The 13,478-nt window shown below is 39.2% G+C and overlaps 1 protein-coding gene across 1 annotated transcript in view; it reads right to left on the minus strand.

Moving 5' to 3' along the window:
• Neb (nebulin) overlaps positions 1-13,478 on the minus strand; it is a 194,298-nt gene that overhangs the window by 40,837 nt on the left and 139,983 nt on the right. Inside the window, exons 113-126 of the mRNA XM_076928308.1 lie at positions 12,674-12,781; positions 12,010-12,114; positions 11,812-11,916; positions 10,805-10,903; positions 10,287-10,397; positions 9,592-9,696; positions 8,883-8,987; positions 8,336-8,440; positions 6,028-6,132; positions 5,745-5,849; positions 4,855-4,959; positions 3,579-3,683; positions 2,141-2,245; positions 1,382-1,486 (exon numbers count right to left, since the gene is read on the minus strand). Coding sequence (XP_076784423.1) covers positions 1,382-1,486; positions 2,141-2,245; positions 3,579-3,683; positions 4,855-4,959; positions 5,745-5,849; positions 6,028-6,132; positions 8,336-8,440; positions 8,883-8,987; positions 9,592-9,696; positions 10,287-10,397; positions 10,805-10,903; positions 11,812-11,916; positions 12,010-12,114; positions 12,674-12,781 — 1,473 coding nt within the window. The remainder of the gene's footprint in view (positions 1-1,381; positions 1,487-2,140; positions 2,246-3,578; positions 3,684-4,854; positions 4,960-5,744; positions 5,850-6,027; positions 6,133-8,335; positions 8,441-8,882; positions 8,988-9,591; positions 9,697-10,286; positions 10,398-10,804; positions 10,904-11,811; positions 11,917-12,009; positions 12,115-12,673; positions 12,782-13,478) is intronic.

Raw genomic sequence — 13,478 nt, forward strand, 5'->3', positions numbered from 1 at the left:
ACACCAGAGTGTGTTAGTATCATGGTGGCTTCTGCCTTAAATCCTAACTGGAGATGTTTGACACCGTTTGTATTTCATTGCAGTAGTACAGTAGCATGGACAAATACTTTCCAATATATTTCATATACATGCGAGCAAAGGGGCATGTGTGCAGTAAATTTCAGAGGAAGACTAGACTCTTCTCTGGACTGACAATCTCACTCTAACATTCCATATTACATTGGTAGTTTTCCATGCCCAAGTAAAATAGGTGTCCAATAAAATAGGTATATAGGACTTTTAAAGTATTTTAGATTTTTTTATCTATCATTTCTCTGTCTATCTGTCTATCCATCCATCTATGCACCCACTTATCTATTCATCCATCCATCTATAATTTATTTATCTATAATTTATCTATCTATAATCTATTTATCTATCATCTATCTATCTATCTATCTATCTATCTATCTATCTATCTATCTATCATCTATCTACCCATCATTTATTTTTTTCATACAATAGCCAACTGTAGCCTCCCCTCCCCCCACTTCCCTCACCCCCACATCCAAAATGCATCTTTTTTGTAATTTCCAAGTCACTTATTTTTTGTGTTTTTGTTTGTTTCTTTTTCATTTTCATGCAGATAAGCTGTTTTAAGCAGGACAGATACAGAGACCAACAAACTTTCATGCACAGTGTTTTGATGATCCTATCAAGGCCAAGGATGTTTATGTAAGAACAAATCCCAATATATATATATTGGCCACAAACTAAGATGACAAATCTGCTAATACAAAAGACTGGCTAAAGCCTTTTTGGTTTGGGCCAAGAAAATGGCATTTCATTAATGTTCTCACAGGTAATTAAGTTACCACATTTCCCTTCCAGTCTCTGATGAAAAGGTGGCAGTGTGTGCTCAATGGACCTTGTGGGATGATATTACCAACATGAATATGGCCAATGTCCGGAGGCTACATGGCTAGCCCCAGCTCTCTGAAACAGTTGCAGCAAGAACTGAGCAATGGGGCAATTAGAAGAAAACATTAAATATCCAGACCTTTAAAAGCCACTAATCTATTAAAGAACCTTAATTTCTAAGGAGTCTGCTTCTTGAAGCAAACACACACACACACACACAAAAGTAAATGTATTGATTTAAAAAAAAAAAGTGTGGAGACTCCGCTGATCTTCGAGGATTTCTAAGCATTAGACGTGCAGACGATGGCTGCCCAGTATACCAGGCCACGGTTGTCAGAGTTTATTTTTAAGGAGTGAATATTCATATGCTTTATCGTGAGAAAGCAGCAGGGGCAGAGGTCAGGAGGGGAGGCCAATGAGAGCAGAAAAGGAAGTGCACGGAAGAGCTAAGCCTGCTTCTTCACACCGTGGTGGACGTTACCTGGCTCCACATGTGTGTGTTGTAGAGAGCAGTCAACATATCTGGACGCAGGATTTCATTACAGCCTTGTTTCAGAAGCATCTTGGCACTAGATTTATATTTTCTCTGTCCATGCAAGGAGCAGTGAAGCACAAAAGAGACTCATGAAGACAGAAAGAACATGGCTCTATATCCCAGTCACGTCTGAGTGAAGAGATGTAGGCTTAACACACTTTGTGTACTCACAGAGCTGTGTGGTGAAGCCGCCATGTGGAAGGCAAGGAGTGTGGTGAAACATTTACACTTTGACCATCTATAATCCTTGCAAATGGGTGGGACAGAGGTAGCAATATGTATGTTACTACCCAGACTGCCATATGGAGATGACTTGGTCAGAACAGAAAAACAGAGTAGGGATTTCTTCTGTCTTTTTTCTCCCATAACTTTAAATTTTTGTTGTTTTTTTTTTTTTTTTTTTCAACTCAATTTGCAGTTTACAGTTGCTGTTAACAAAACAGGTTCTGCAGAAGAATTAAACGGAGAGGGCCCCGGCTTCCCTTTCTGCCTTCACCACAGCACAAGTGAGGACACAGAGCGTTTTGACTGGCACACTCAAATAGCTCACAGGCTCTTTGGGTGGCTAGACAGATATTTTGAAACAGAACATCCCAATATCATAGGCAGAACCTATGACATTCTTGCAGCAGACGGGACGACACCTTGGGAGAAATCGGAGAGCACAGTCCTGTCTGGGCCGAGCTGTTGGCCTCATCACAGTACCTGGCTGATCTGGTCGCCTGCGGTCTTAGCCAGCAGATGTCTAGGTTCATCGACTACCAGGTGGTATTTATCTTTCCGCTGCTCATAATCAGCTCTGTATTTTTTCTGCTCAAATATCATATTAAATTATAGCAAGAATATGACATCAAGGGTACATGGTGACGTCTCAATCTAAGCACTCCAGAGAGTCTGAAACCTATCAATTCCCAAGACAATGTTTAGATGATCATACAGAGGGTAAGAATGACAAGTGAACACAGATTTTCCGGAAGGAGTCTGGAGCCTGGGAGAGAGCAACCTCTGGAGCAAACCGATGTACCTTAGGCGCATATGTTTGCATCTTTGCATAAGAGATGTTAGTGATGTCAGGCTGTATGGAATCATAAACTATATTTAAAATAAGGTGCCAATAATCTACAAGTTTAATATACAAGGCAGCAGGAGTCTAAAAGTATAATTAATGCTATACAAAGATATAACTAACTATAATATCCGAAAGTATAACTAGGTCTACTCAAGGAAAGTTGTACTTATTTACTTGATGTTTTAAAAGACACCTGGAAATTATTTATGAAGTAGGAAAAACAAAATATATCAAGACGGTCCTAGGAAGCTGCTGATGGTATTGCTTTTAGAGTTTTCCTGTCTGGAAATGTGTTGAAATGAAATAATTGGACAAAAATGAATTGAAATCGGCAAAGACCATCCATGGAAATGTACGGCTGGCTACAGTCTCATTGTTAGTGAGTCTTTACTAATTTTCTAACATGTTTGAACTTATGCAAGTCCACGGATTATCTGAAAGCAGAAAAGTATAAATTTAGTTATGAAAACATCGAAACATCATGAAAACTCCCCAGTTAGGACTCACAGCTTGATTTTTTTTCAGCTTGCTCGAATTATATTCAAATTATGTTGCTGTAAAAACGGATATAGGAAAGAAAAAGTAGACTATAAAGGGAGGTGTAAATAGGACTACTATGGATCCCATTTCACAGAAGTATACTTGGGTGCATATATTTGAACATATTTGAATACATAATATATTTGAATGCATGAGTCACACAAGTATCCCCACTGAGGGAGTCAGGGTTCTGACCACTTCCATTTTGGTGCCTTTGTGGGACTACTGAATCAACCTTGACCATCTAGGTCTCCCAGCTCTACATGGTTTAAAGGCATTTAGCTGATAGTGCACAGAATCCCTCAGCTTCTCTCCGGCACCATAAGACTGTTACACAGGTGAAGATGAACATGGGCCTCTTCAAGGCTTGGCAGAGCTTACCAGATAATGACATTGTATAGTCTTTCCAAGTCCTTATATGGGGTGAACATTTTGGACGGACTTCCTGTCATGCTACACATTAGGGTTTAATGAAATAGCCCTGCAGATTTCTTAAGAGAACGGAATAGGCTTAATCAAATTAGTTGTACATACCTCATTCATCAACTGGGTTGCATACTTGAAATGCCTGTTAATTGGACAGTCAGCAACATACTTGAAGTTTGACTTTGTTCTTTCAAATACTTCTTTATACTTATACTGGGGGAAAGAACATAATTATTTGATTGCATATCCAGTCTTAAGGATGAGTGATGCTCTTTATCTTACAGTTGTAATAACGCATTCATAGAGCTAATGAGTTTTTATTGAGTTTTTTTTTTTTCTTATCTATCTCCTGGGGCAGTGGAAAGCGGAAAAGCTGATATCTTGAAAATAGTCCTAAAGACATAAAATAAACCATCCACTAGATGGTCACCAAATACAAATTCCATGCTGATCAAAGACCTAAAGTGTTTTCTTCTCGGTTTTGGTATAGTATAGTGTTTCTACTTTAATGTATTTTGATGGGCCATGTGAAAGTAGATTTTAGTTCATTAGTTAGACTATAGTTTCCTAGCAACTAATCAGATAATTAATGTTTTACAGAGCAGGGTGGGTAATGACCTAGTTACCCTGCAACCTGTTTTTAATCAGTTCTACAAATTAAGAATGTTTTAAAACATAACTTCAAATGATTCTAACAAAGAAAATAGATGCTATAATAGATGGGACCCACCAAGCTTATTGTAAAATATCTTCTGTCTGGCACATATCAGAAGTTGAATGATTTTTATTTTAGATTAAAGGCAAATTCAACTGTTTTCTTTTTTTAAATAGAAAAACGAAGTCCCCAAACTGTAATTCACCTCATATAACACATTGTTTGTAGATTAAAATAACCACATTTGAGTTTTGTTGCTATATTAATGCTTTAGCCAGGTGATTCATCCCTGTAGATTCATGAGAGGGAATTCTGGAATAGTCTTGAGTAGTCGTATTAGATAATTTTTCATCAAATACAGATAAACTCCTGCTAATGATGTCAGCACTAAGGAAATCTCTAGCCAGGCATGACTGCACATGCCTTTTAATCCTAGCCCTTCAGGAGGCAGAGACAGCCAGAGCTCTGTGAGTTCAAGGCCAACTACTCAATACACACAGTGAGTTCTAGGCCAGTCCAGGCTACATAGTAAGACCCAGTCAAAAACCAAACCAAAACAAACTTGAAAATCTTTAAAAAGTGAAGAGTTCAGTATGGGGTTTAGTTACAGGGTCTCGAAGTAAGGACAGAGAGGAAGCCACAAAAGGCTTTCCTGAAGTGCTTATCTCTGCAAGCTCAGCTTTATATTTAATGATGAAGCCATTCTCATGGGGAAGATAATATATATACCTTGCTGTAGAGAGTCTTGTTCTGTTCAGCTAGCGTCAAGTCAGGGGTATCGTAGGCATAGCAACCAATGCCTTTAAGCCAGGTCAAATCTTCTTTATATTTTACCTAAGAGAAGAGGAATATCAAAGTAATTCATCTAGAATAGTTACAGGTTAGGAGCCATCCAAGTGAACAAACTGGAAACTCTGATTCCCAAAGTTGGTTAAATAATGAAGATTTTAAAATAGTCTGTTCTATTTAAATAAATTTCCAGAATTACTGTTTTCTTCTTATAATATTTAGAAATTTTCATTTTTATTATAATTAAAATCAACCTTAACCAGTATGCTTTTCTATAGAGAATATCATTACCTTGGCAGCTAATCTTTCATGTAGACGGGTGAAACCTATTTCTAAATGGGACTTGCTTTTTGTCACATTCTCTTCACAGGACCCAAGACAGGCATTAACTATATTGCTTTGAGTCATTGAGGAAAATATAGAGTGACAAATTTGAATATAATTTTTCCTCTCCTAAGCTCAGGGTTATTCACTTAGTAATTAAATTTTACGACTCGAATAACCATACCCAAGATCTAAATCTATGAAAATGGGGCCAGCTAGATGGCTCAGCAGGCAGAAGGTACATGCCACAAAGGACCTTAATGGTAGTGGGAGAACTAACTGCCACCAGTCATCCTTTGAGCCCAACACATTCAATCTTTCTCATTTACCATGGCATGTGATACCTACTCTCTACCCCTGCAAAAAAAAAAAACCCAAACAAAACAAATAAACAAAACAACAACAACAAAACACTAGGCAACTGTTGCAGCAATTTTTATGCAGTGGCTGATGTCACAGCTCACAGGAGAGCGTTAATTTCTGTGAAAACTAACAGTAATACTCACATCGCTGACAGCATCAGTGACTGCTCGGTGATGGAAATGTTCAGGGCGATCAGGAATAGAACTCCAGATTCCCAGCTGGCTCATGTAGTTTTCCTTGTATTTCACCTGTTGTAAACATGTAAAGGCAGCTATAAAGTCAACTGAAAGTTAACATAAAGCACGTCTCTCGGTAGTTTTAGAAAAGCAAGACCGCTCTTAGAAAAACAAAAAAACAAATAACAACAACAAAAAAACCATGTTGGGTTACAGAACCCATTTCAACCAGTCACATCCAGGGACATACTTTACTGATGTCGTCTGTGACTTTGCGATGATACACAATGTCCAGGGCATCCTTCACTGTGTGATATTTCCCTTTAGTCTTTTGAAATGTTTCTTTGTAGCGAAGCTGTTAAGAGAGAATACAACACTGATTATGAAGATTACCAAGTTAAATAACTCAGGTCTGTTCAGTTTTAACTCTTGTGAATTTCTCTCTTAGATTTTCCCCATGAATAAAATTAGGGAAAAACTCGAAAAGCCATTCTACATGATGGAAGAGAAAGACACTAAAGAAAACTTCATAATTAAAAAAAACACATGGATTGATGAAATAGTAACAGATGGAGCCATGGTTCATGGTTGTGCAAATATCTGAATATTAGTGATGGGCAAAACCATGTGGGGCATGTTAGAATTCTCTGTATGTCTTTGCTGTTTTCTTTTAAATCAAAGACTACTTAACTTAAAAAAAGAAATCTATATAAATGTTAAAGGATTTTATTTTCAGGATGGGGAGGAAGCAAACAACAGTGAAGACCATAGCCTTGTTTTGTCTAAGACTAATAATGTCTTGGCTCTCACCCCTGCTGTTAAAATACTTTCCCACTTAAGCAGTCTTGAAATTTCACTTTATTATGACTGTCATCTTTGTGACATGATGGCTCTACTTGTCTCATCTGTGCAAGGCAGATGCTTCTCTAGGTGGCCAGTCCTGAGCAAGCATGTAGTTAAAGATGTGTTTTCTGAAATACTTTGTTCTTTAAGTGGGTGATGTTAGAAAATGACTTGTGTGTTCAGCCACAGTTGATACATTAAATCTAACATCCTTATTGTGCTGGGGTGATTTTAAAGATTAAGGTCTCTTGGGATTGGTGCTGTAGACAAAGATTAAGGACATACAAATTGCTCTAGGGTATAGCTGGACCTTGGGATCAAACTTTTTTTTTTTTTTTTTTTTTTTTTTTTTTTTTTTTTTTTTTTTTTTTGGTTTTTCAAGACAGGGTTTCTCTGTGAAGCCCAGGCTGTACTGGAACTCACTCTGTAGACCAGGCTGGCCTTGAATTCAGAAATCTGCCTGCCTCTGCCTCCCAAGTGCTGGGATTAAAGGCTTGTGCCACCACCACCCGGCTCCTTGGGATCAATCTTAATGTACAGCTACCCCAGTGCAAAGAAAATTAAATTTGATACAAGTTAATATCGACAAGTATTGGTCACAGTGGCTCAAATAGTGTACTCTCAGGATTTGGGAGGGACTGTTATGAGTTTGAGGTCAACCTGGGCTACACAGTGAATGAGAGGCCACCTCGGCAACAAAGTAAAAGCCTACTTAGCAAAAACAAAATGGGAAAAATTCAGGTGTAACCTTGAATGATAAAGACAGGGAATGTCGCACAGAGACGGAAATTGTGCCAAAGGATAGATTTTTGAAGCAAACCTGGTTTTCTCAGCTTGCATTTTAAGTACTACCTAGAATTGTCTCTTGCCTAGTAATTAGCTTATGCAGTAATGAAATCTAGAGCTATCCTGTAGATACGTAGTACTGGCTGGGGCTTTCAGCTACATGTAAGTCCAGATGTCCAATCCACTAAGAGTTGTGGCAATAGATACAGCAAACCTGCAGTTGAGTTCTGAGGCACAAAGCCCTCCCTCAAATGGACTAATAATTCCTATCTTCAGAACAGATGAACTCATTACCAGTAGAAGGCAGACTTGTCCCTGATCAGGTGATATGGACAAAGAAGTCTCCCCTCTGATTCTAGCTACTGTGTTCACGTGTCCTGGCATTCACACACTCTACAGTAGGCAATTAAGAGAAGAACATTTTCCAAGCGTTAACTAACAAGCTCAGTAGTGTAGTAGACACATTATTCACATTTTTTTTTTTTTTTGGTGCACAGTCTTAGTTCATTACCATGTTTCTCATCCTATTTCACACATAAGAAAAATTAGACAAATTATATAGAACTGAAAAGCAGGCAACTTAATTGAATCTATGCGTTTTTTTTTTTTTTTCTAGCCAAGACCATGCTTTTATGTCTAAATAAATTAGCTATCAAGATCCCTAGGATGCTGCCCAAGAACTACAAGGAAGGGTCGTGTTGTTGCCCAAGAGATAACAAATAGCTTGCAGCATCTCAACATGGTTCTTAGCTACTTGGCTGGAGTGATGCTCTCTCTCTCTCTGTGTGTGTGTGTGTGTGTGTGTGTGTGTGTGTGTGTGTGTGTGTGTGTTCTTTCCTGATCCATATTGTGGGCAATGGCTTTGAGCTGTAGCTGCAACAGAACAGATCTTCCAGTCACAGCAGGAGAAGGAAGAAAGAGACACTCACATCGCTGGCATTCCAGTAAGCTCTCTTGGCTCTGATGAGGATTGGCGTGTCTGCAACTGGCGTATACTTGTCCTTCATCTTTTCATATTGAATCTTGTACTTTTTCTAAGGTATAGAAAGAGAAGAGGAAGACAAACAAGTTTAAATTTCATTATAATTACTGTGGCGTGTTTGTGTGTGTATATACATGCATGTGGCATATGCACAGAGTCCAAGGATAACAAGGATAATATGGGTTGGTTTCCTTCCAGTTTTATGCGGGTTCTGGGGATTGAACTCCAGGCTATCAGGCCTGTCCTGTAAGCACTTTTACATTTAGAGCCATGGCACCAGCCCAAGTTTGGGTTTTAACCTTTTCCGATTTACACCCAAGTCACAAATTTAAGGGGAAGGCACGATGCATCTCATTTTTAGAGCAAAGCTTCTGTGTCTGGATAATGATGAGCACACTTTGTAGTGGTAAAGGTCTCGTTGAAATAGCAGGTGAAGGCTTGGAAGTATTTCTTAGCTTATGGATGGATGTGTTGGTATGGAATCCCCGTCTTACCTCGCTGACCATATCCTTCACATCTTTAGCATGTTGCAAGGCTGTGGTCTGATTTCCAGCGTGATGATGAGGTCTCTCTTTAGTGGCAAGCTCAACATAGAGATACTGGGTAAAAAGAGAGCAGGGGAGGAGTTAGAGATATAGTTTTGGTCTGTCCTCTTCATTTCGGGTCTTTATCTATGTGTGTGTGTTTGGCTGCCTGAGGTTGTTGCTGGTGTATGTGTTTGTGAATTTGTTTCTCTGGACGTGACATTTGAAAACATATATCCATGAACCAGCATTCCTCCTGCTAGACTTGATCCAGTATAAAGCCATATGATAAAGAATGCCAACAGCAGACTGAGAGGATTCTGAAAGATCCTTCAACATTCTTTCCCCTTAACTTTGCCTGCATATGTGACATAGAGTTTCATTTGTCTGTGGATAACAGACACATTTTTGAAGTGATCAAAGAGCCACTTTGACTACTTAGAGCTCATGACCACTCATCTGAGGACACGATCAGACAGCTCTTAGCAAAGAAGACATGGTACCCTTTGCCTGTGAAAACCCAAGTGCAGTTATGATAGTCCCAAAGAAAACTCCAATATTAGTGGACACAGGCTGTAGCAAGGACAACCAATTTTGTCAGTTACCAGCCCAGGAAGGTCAAGTAGACATTACTATCTCATGGAAGACTAATCAATTTTCATTAGTCATAGGTATTTACCTGACTCTGAAGCTTCTGTCCTCGCTTGGCTCTTAGAAGGTCAGGGGTATCAGGAACTGAAGTGAAGATGGACTTCTGCTTTTTGCCCGAGGCTCTGTACACCAGCTACAGGCAAAACAAGAAACCTCTGTCACTTCCCCTTTGATGGCATGGCTAGTGTTCTGTGGATGCCCTGCTTGCTTGTGGGTAAGGCAGGCTACCAACTGCTGCAACTGGCTAAGTTTCTTCCTTCTAAACTGATGGTTCATGAATATTTGCCTCCTAAACTTCCCCTCCCTCCCCGCCATTGCATCAATACACCAGACATTATCAAGCCACCTAATAGTCAATTACCCTGTTGCTGTATTCTTGGTTCCATACTCCAGACAGAAAAACCTGAATTAATGTTCGTTTGTAGACAATTGCTTAAGACAAAGACTTTCTAAGCTATGAAACCATGTCAAACCTCTTCTTTACCATAGTTATTGAAGTGCAACTATTAATGTCCTTTTTACAAGAAGAAAAAAAAAATAGAGTCAGTGTGAGGCCAACTGATTTGTATAGACACGGGGACACTCTGTAGTCAAGAACAGAGGGACATCTTTTCCCTGTCACCAGTGAGCACTAATTATCATAGAGAGGAACTGAGAATCTCGAGTAGCTCAGTCCATCTGGTCTGTCTGACTGTCGTGTAGTGGCAGGTGATGCATCCTTACCTCACTTAGATGTGTCTTCAGTTCCTGTACTTTTCTGTATTCTGGGGTGTCAAGTACCACTTTGTATTTGTCTCTCATCTTCCTGGCGTTATCCGTGTACAGGTAATTTGACTTAGAAGAAGAAAGCCAGAAACATAAGTTGATTAGTCATTTAAGAGACCGCATGTCATGTCTTTCAAATGGCTGTCATATGCGAACTGAGAAGTCTCTAAATGTGTCCTGGGATGCTAAAGTCTCAATCATTTCTACCCCGTTTTACCCTTCCTGGGGGAAACAAAACAATATCAAACAAGAACAGAAACAACCATAACTTAGCTAAGTTCATCACTTTTATAACAGGCATCGATCATCATAAGTAAATTATGACCTAATCAAATCAGTTGGGTTGATGGCAAATTTCTCCTTAAAAGTAGATATAAGCCTAAGATTCTTTCTTCTCTTCCCCTGACTGGAAGCTAGCCATGGGGTGCATGATAGTTGTGTAGGGGAAGCTGTGTACTGTGAAGGTGTGTCCTCACCCAGAGTTTCCTTAGGTGCCGGGAGCGGACCATGTCAGGAGTGTCATACAGGAAGCAGCCAAGTCCCTTCAAGATCTGCAGGTCCTCTTTATACTTAATCTGCAGAACAAACACAGTCAGCCGGTTATGTGCCAGGGCAAATGCAAGACAAAAAACACAAGACAGCCACACGTCTTTATTAGTGCGCAATTGCTTTTTGTGGTTTCAGTTTTCCATTGTCAACTGTTACGGAAAAACTATAAAATGAAAATTTCAAGAAAAAACAGTTTGTTTTTTATTTTAGTACACTGTTATAATTACTTTACTGTATTATTAGTCATTAAGCTTACTATTGTGTGCCTTATTCACAATTTAAACTCTATCAAGAGTATATGGTAGAGTCATGGTTTGATACATTCATTGGTGGTCTATGGAAGGTTTCCTCTACAGATGAGGGGGCACTGGACTTTTCAGGTTGATTCAACATGTATACCTTATTCTCTTACTCTGCCTAAATTCAAACTAAGTTAAATCTCTAACCCTGAGCCAAGGGGAGAACAGTGATATTGTGTTATCCTGTCTAGGGAAAAATTTGCAGATTCAATGAGTAGGTTCACCAGAAAAAGGAGATATCCAAGAAGCGTTTGTTTGTTTGTTTTAAATGGCAGTAGGAAAATGCTAAGAGGGAGTGCCAACAGGACCAGGAGGAGAAAGAAACCTAATACTACCAGGGACACAGGACACTAGAACAGTAGGAGTTGGCAAAGATCTTACGTTGACATAGAACGGGGGTCACTCAACAAGCAGGCATGGTGACCATCCCTGTTCCTCCACTGTATTTCTCATGACATTTCCTGTGGCCAGAAAACTGTGGGAATTCCCTCACAATTTTACCTCCAAATTGTATATTTAGTTAAGAAATATGCCCTGGAAAAGGCTTTTCAAAGCCCACACCCAGTATCTTAAATGCTGAAAGCGATGCTATCTCTCGATGGGACTCCTTTAGCCAAAGCCTACAAGATGCTTACATCACTGGTGATGTCTCCCACGTAGCGACAGTGCAACACTTGGGGTGTGTATGGCAGTGAGATCATGTGGCCCTGCATCTTGAAGAAGTCTGATTTGTAGATCAACTAAAGTGGGAGGAAAGAACAGAATCACATTAGAGAGCAAATGGCCAGCATCTCTCCCTGGACAGATGGCCTGTCTGCTCTGCACACTCTTACCTCACTGACAGCTTCTTGTGTCTTCTTGACTTGGCGGATTTCAGGTGTGTCTGGAGTTGTATGTATCTTGTCTTTTAGTTTGTGATACAGTTCTCGATATAGTCTCTGCAGTGAAGGAGAAACCATTCTAAATATTTAGGGCAGGATCATAAGGGCATCTACTGACTAACAAACAATTAAATCTTTACACAAAGGGCCAAGAGAGGAAACTCTGGGACTACAAAATGATTTAAGATTAGAATGAGAGAAAATGCTTCTTAAATTTAGGTGAAGAATTCTGAGTGCAAAGTAGTCTACTTTCCATGAGATGATTGATTAGTAGGGCAGATATACAAATAGAACTGATAAAAACCAGGGTGGTGAGGCAGACACAAATACAATCAAATAAAAGATTTAACATAGATACCCAAATGAATGATTTCTTTAGAAAAATAAAAAGCTCAGTATAGTCTATGGAACCAAGTCTCTGTGATGATTTAACAATAGAAAAAAAAAAAATAAAAACCCACACACTTAAGAGGGGCACCAGAACCAAAATATGGTCCTCATCTCGTTGTCCAGTCTGCAAGCTTACAAATGAAACATAAGAATTCTCAATGTTTTTCAAACAAAGCCATGATTTTGAAATTCAGTGTTTTTCCCAGAGAATGAGTGTTCACGGTACCTCACTAGTAACGTTGTTGACTCTCCGAACATGGACAAACGGGACGTCCTTGGGTCCAAGCGTGTACCCATTTGCCTTGATGTGTTCATAGGCTTCTTTATATTTGAACTGAGAAAGCAAAGCCAGATGGAGATCAGTGATGACTACACAAAGAACCGCACTGCATCTCTCAATTGGAAGAGAGACGTGCCTCGATTTGAGATGTATTCTCTAAACATCAACTGTAAGAACTAGTCATCAACATATACTAAATGTTATTTCTTTATTATTGGTGTGTGTGTGTGTGTGTGTGTGTGTGTGCATGATGTGTACCTGTGGGTGAAGGACATGTGTATGACATGCATATGGAGGTCAGAGGGCCAATTTCTAGGATCTGTTTCCTCTTTCCATAAGCTCTGGGAGTCAGATCTGGTGCCAGCTCACATGGCATATGCTTTTGCCCTCCGAGCTGTTTCCTTGGCCCCAGTGATATGATTTTAATATGGTCTTAAACCTTGAAAGTTATTAGTTGAATGATAAAGACATATCTGGAAAGGTAAAAAAAAAAATCCCCTTATTAGGTGAAATCTTTTGTAGGAGATGATGCAAAAAACACAAGAAAAAAACCTATCACTTTAATTTCAAAGTAGTTTGGAAATTAGAATATATAAAAGGGACCAAGATGATATTTTTAAAATATTGATGGATGACTTATCAAGTGATTTCTAAAAAATAACAGGCTTGATTCTTAACTCTGTTAATGTCTACTTTGGAAGTGCATTATTGGGTCATGCTGGCACTGTCTGGTCAGCAGAATCAATTCCAA

This window comes from Arvicanthis niloticus, chromosome 2 (assembly GCF_011762505.2).
Source record: "Arvicanthis niloticus isolate mArvNil1 chromosome 2, mArvNil1.pat.X, whole genome shotgun sequence".
Taxonomy (NCBI): domain Eukaryota; kingdom Metazoa; phylum Chordata; class Mammalia; order Rodentia; family Muridae; genus Arvicanthis; species Arvicanthis niloticus.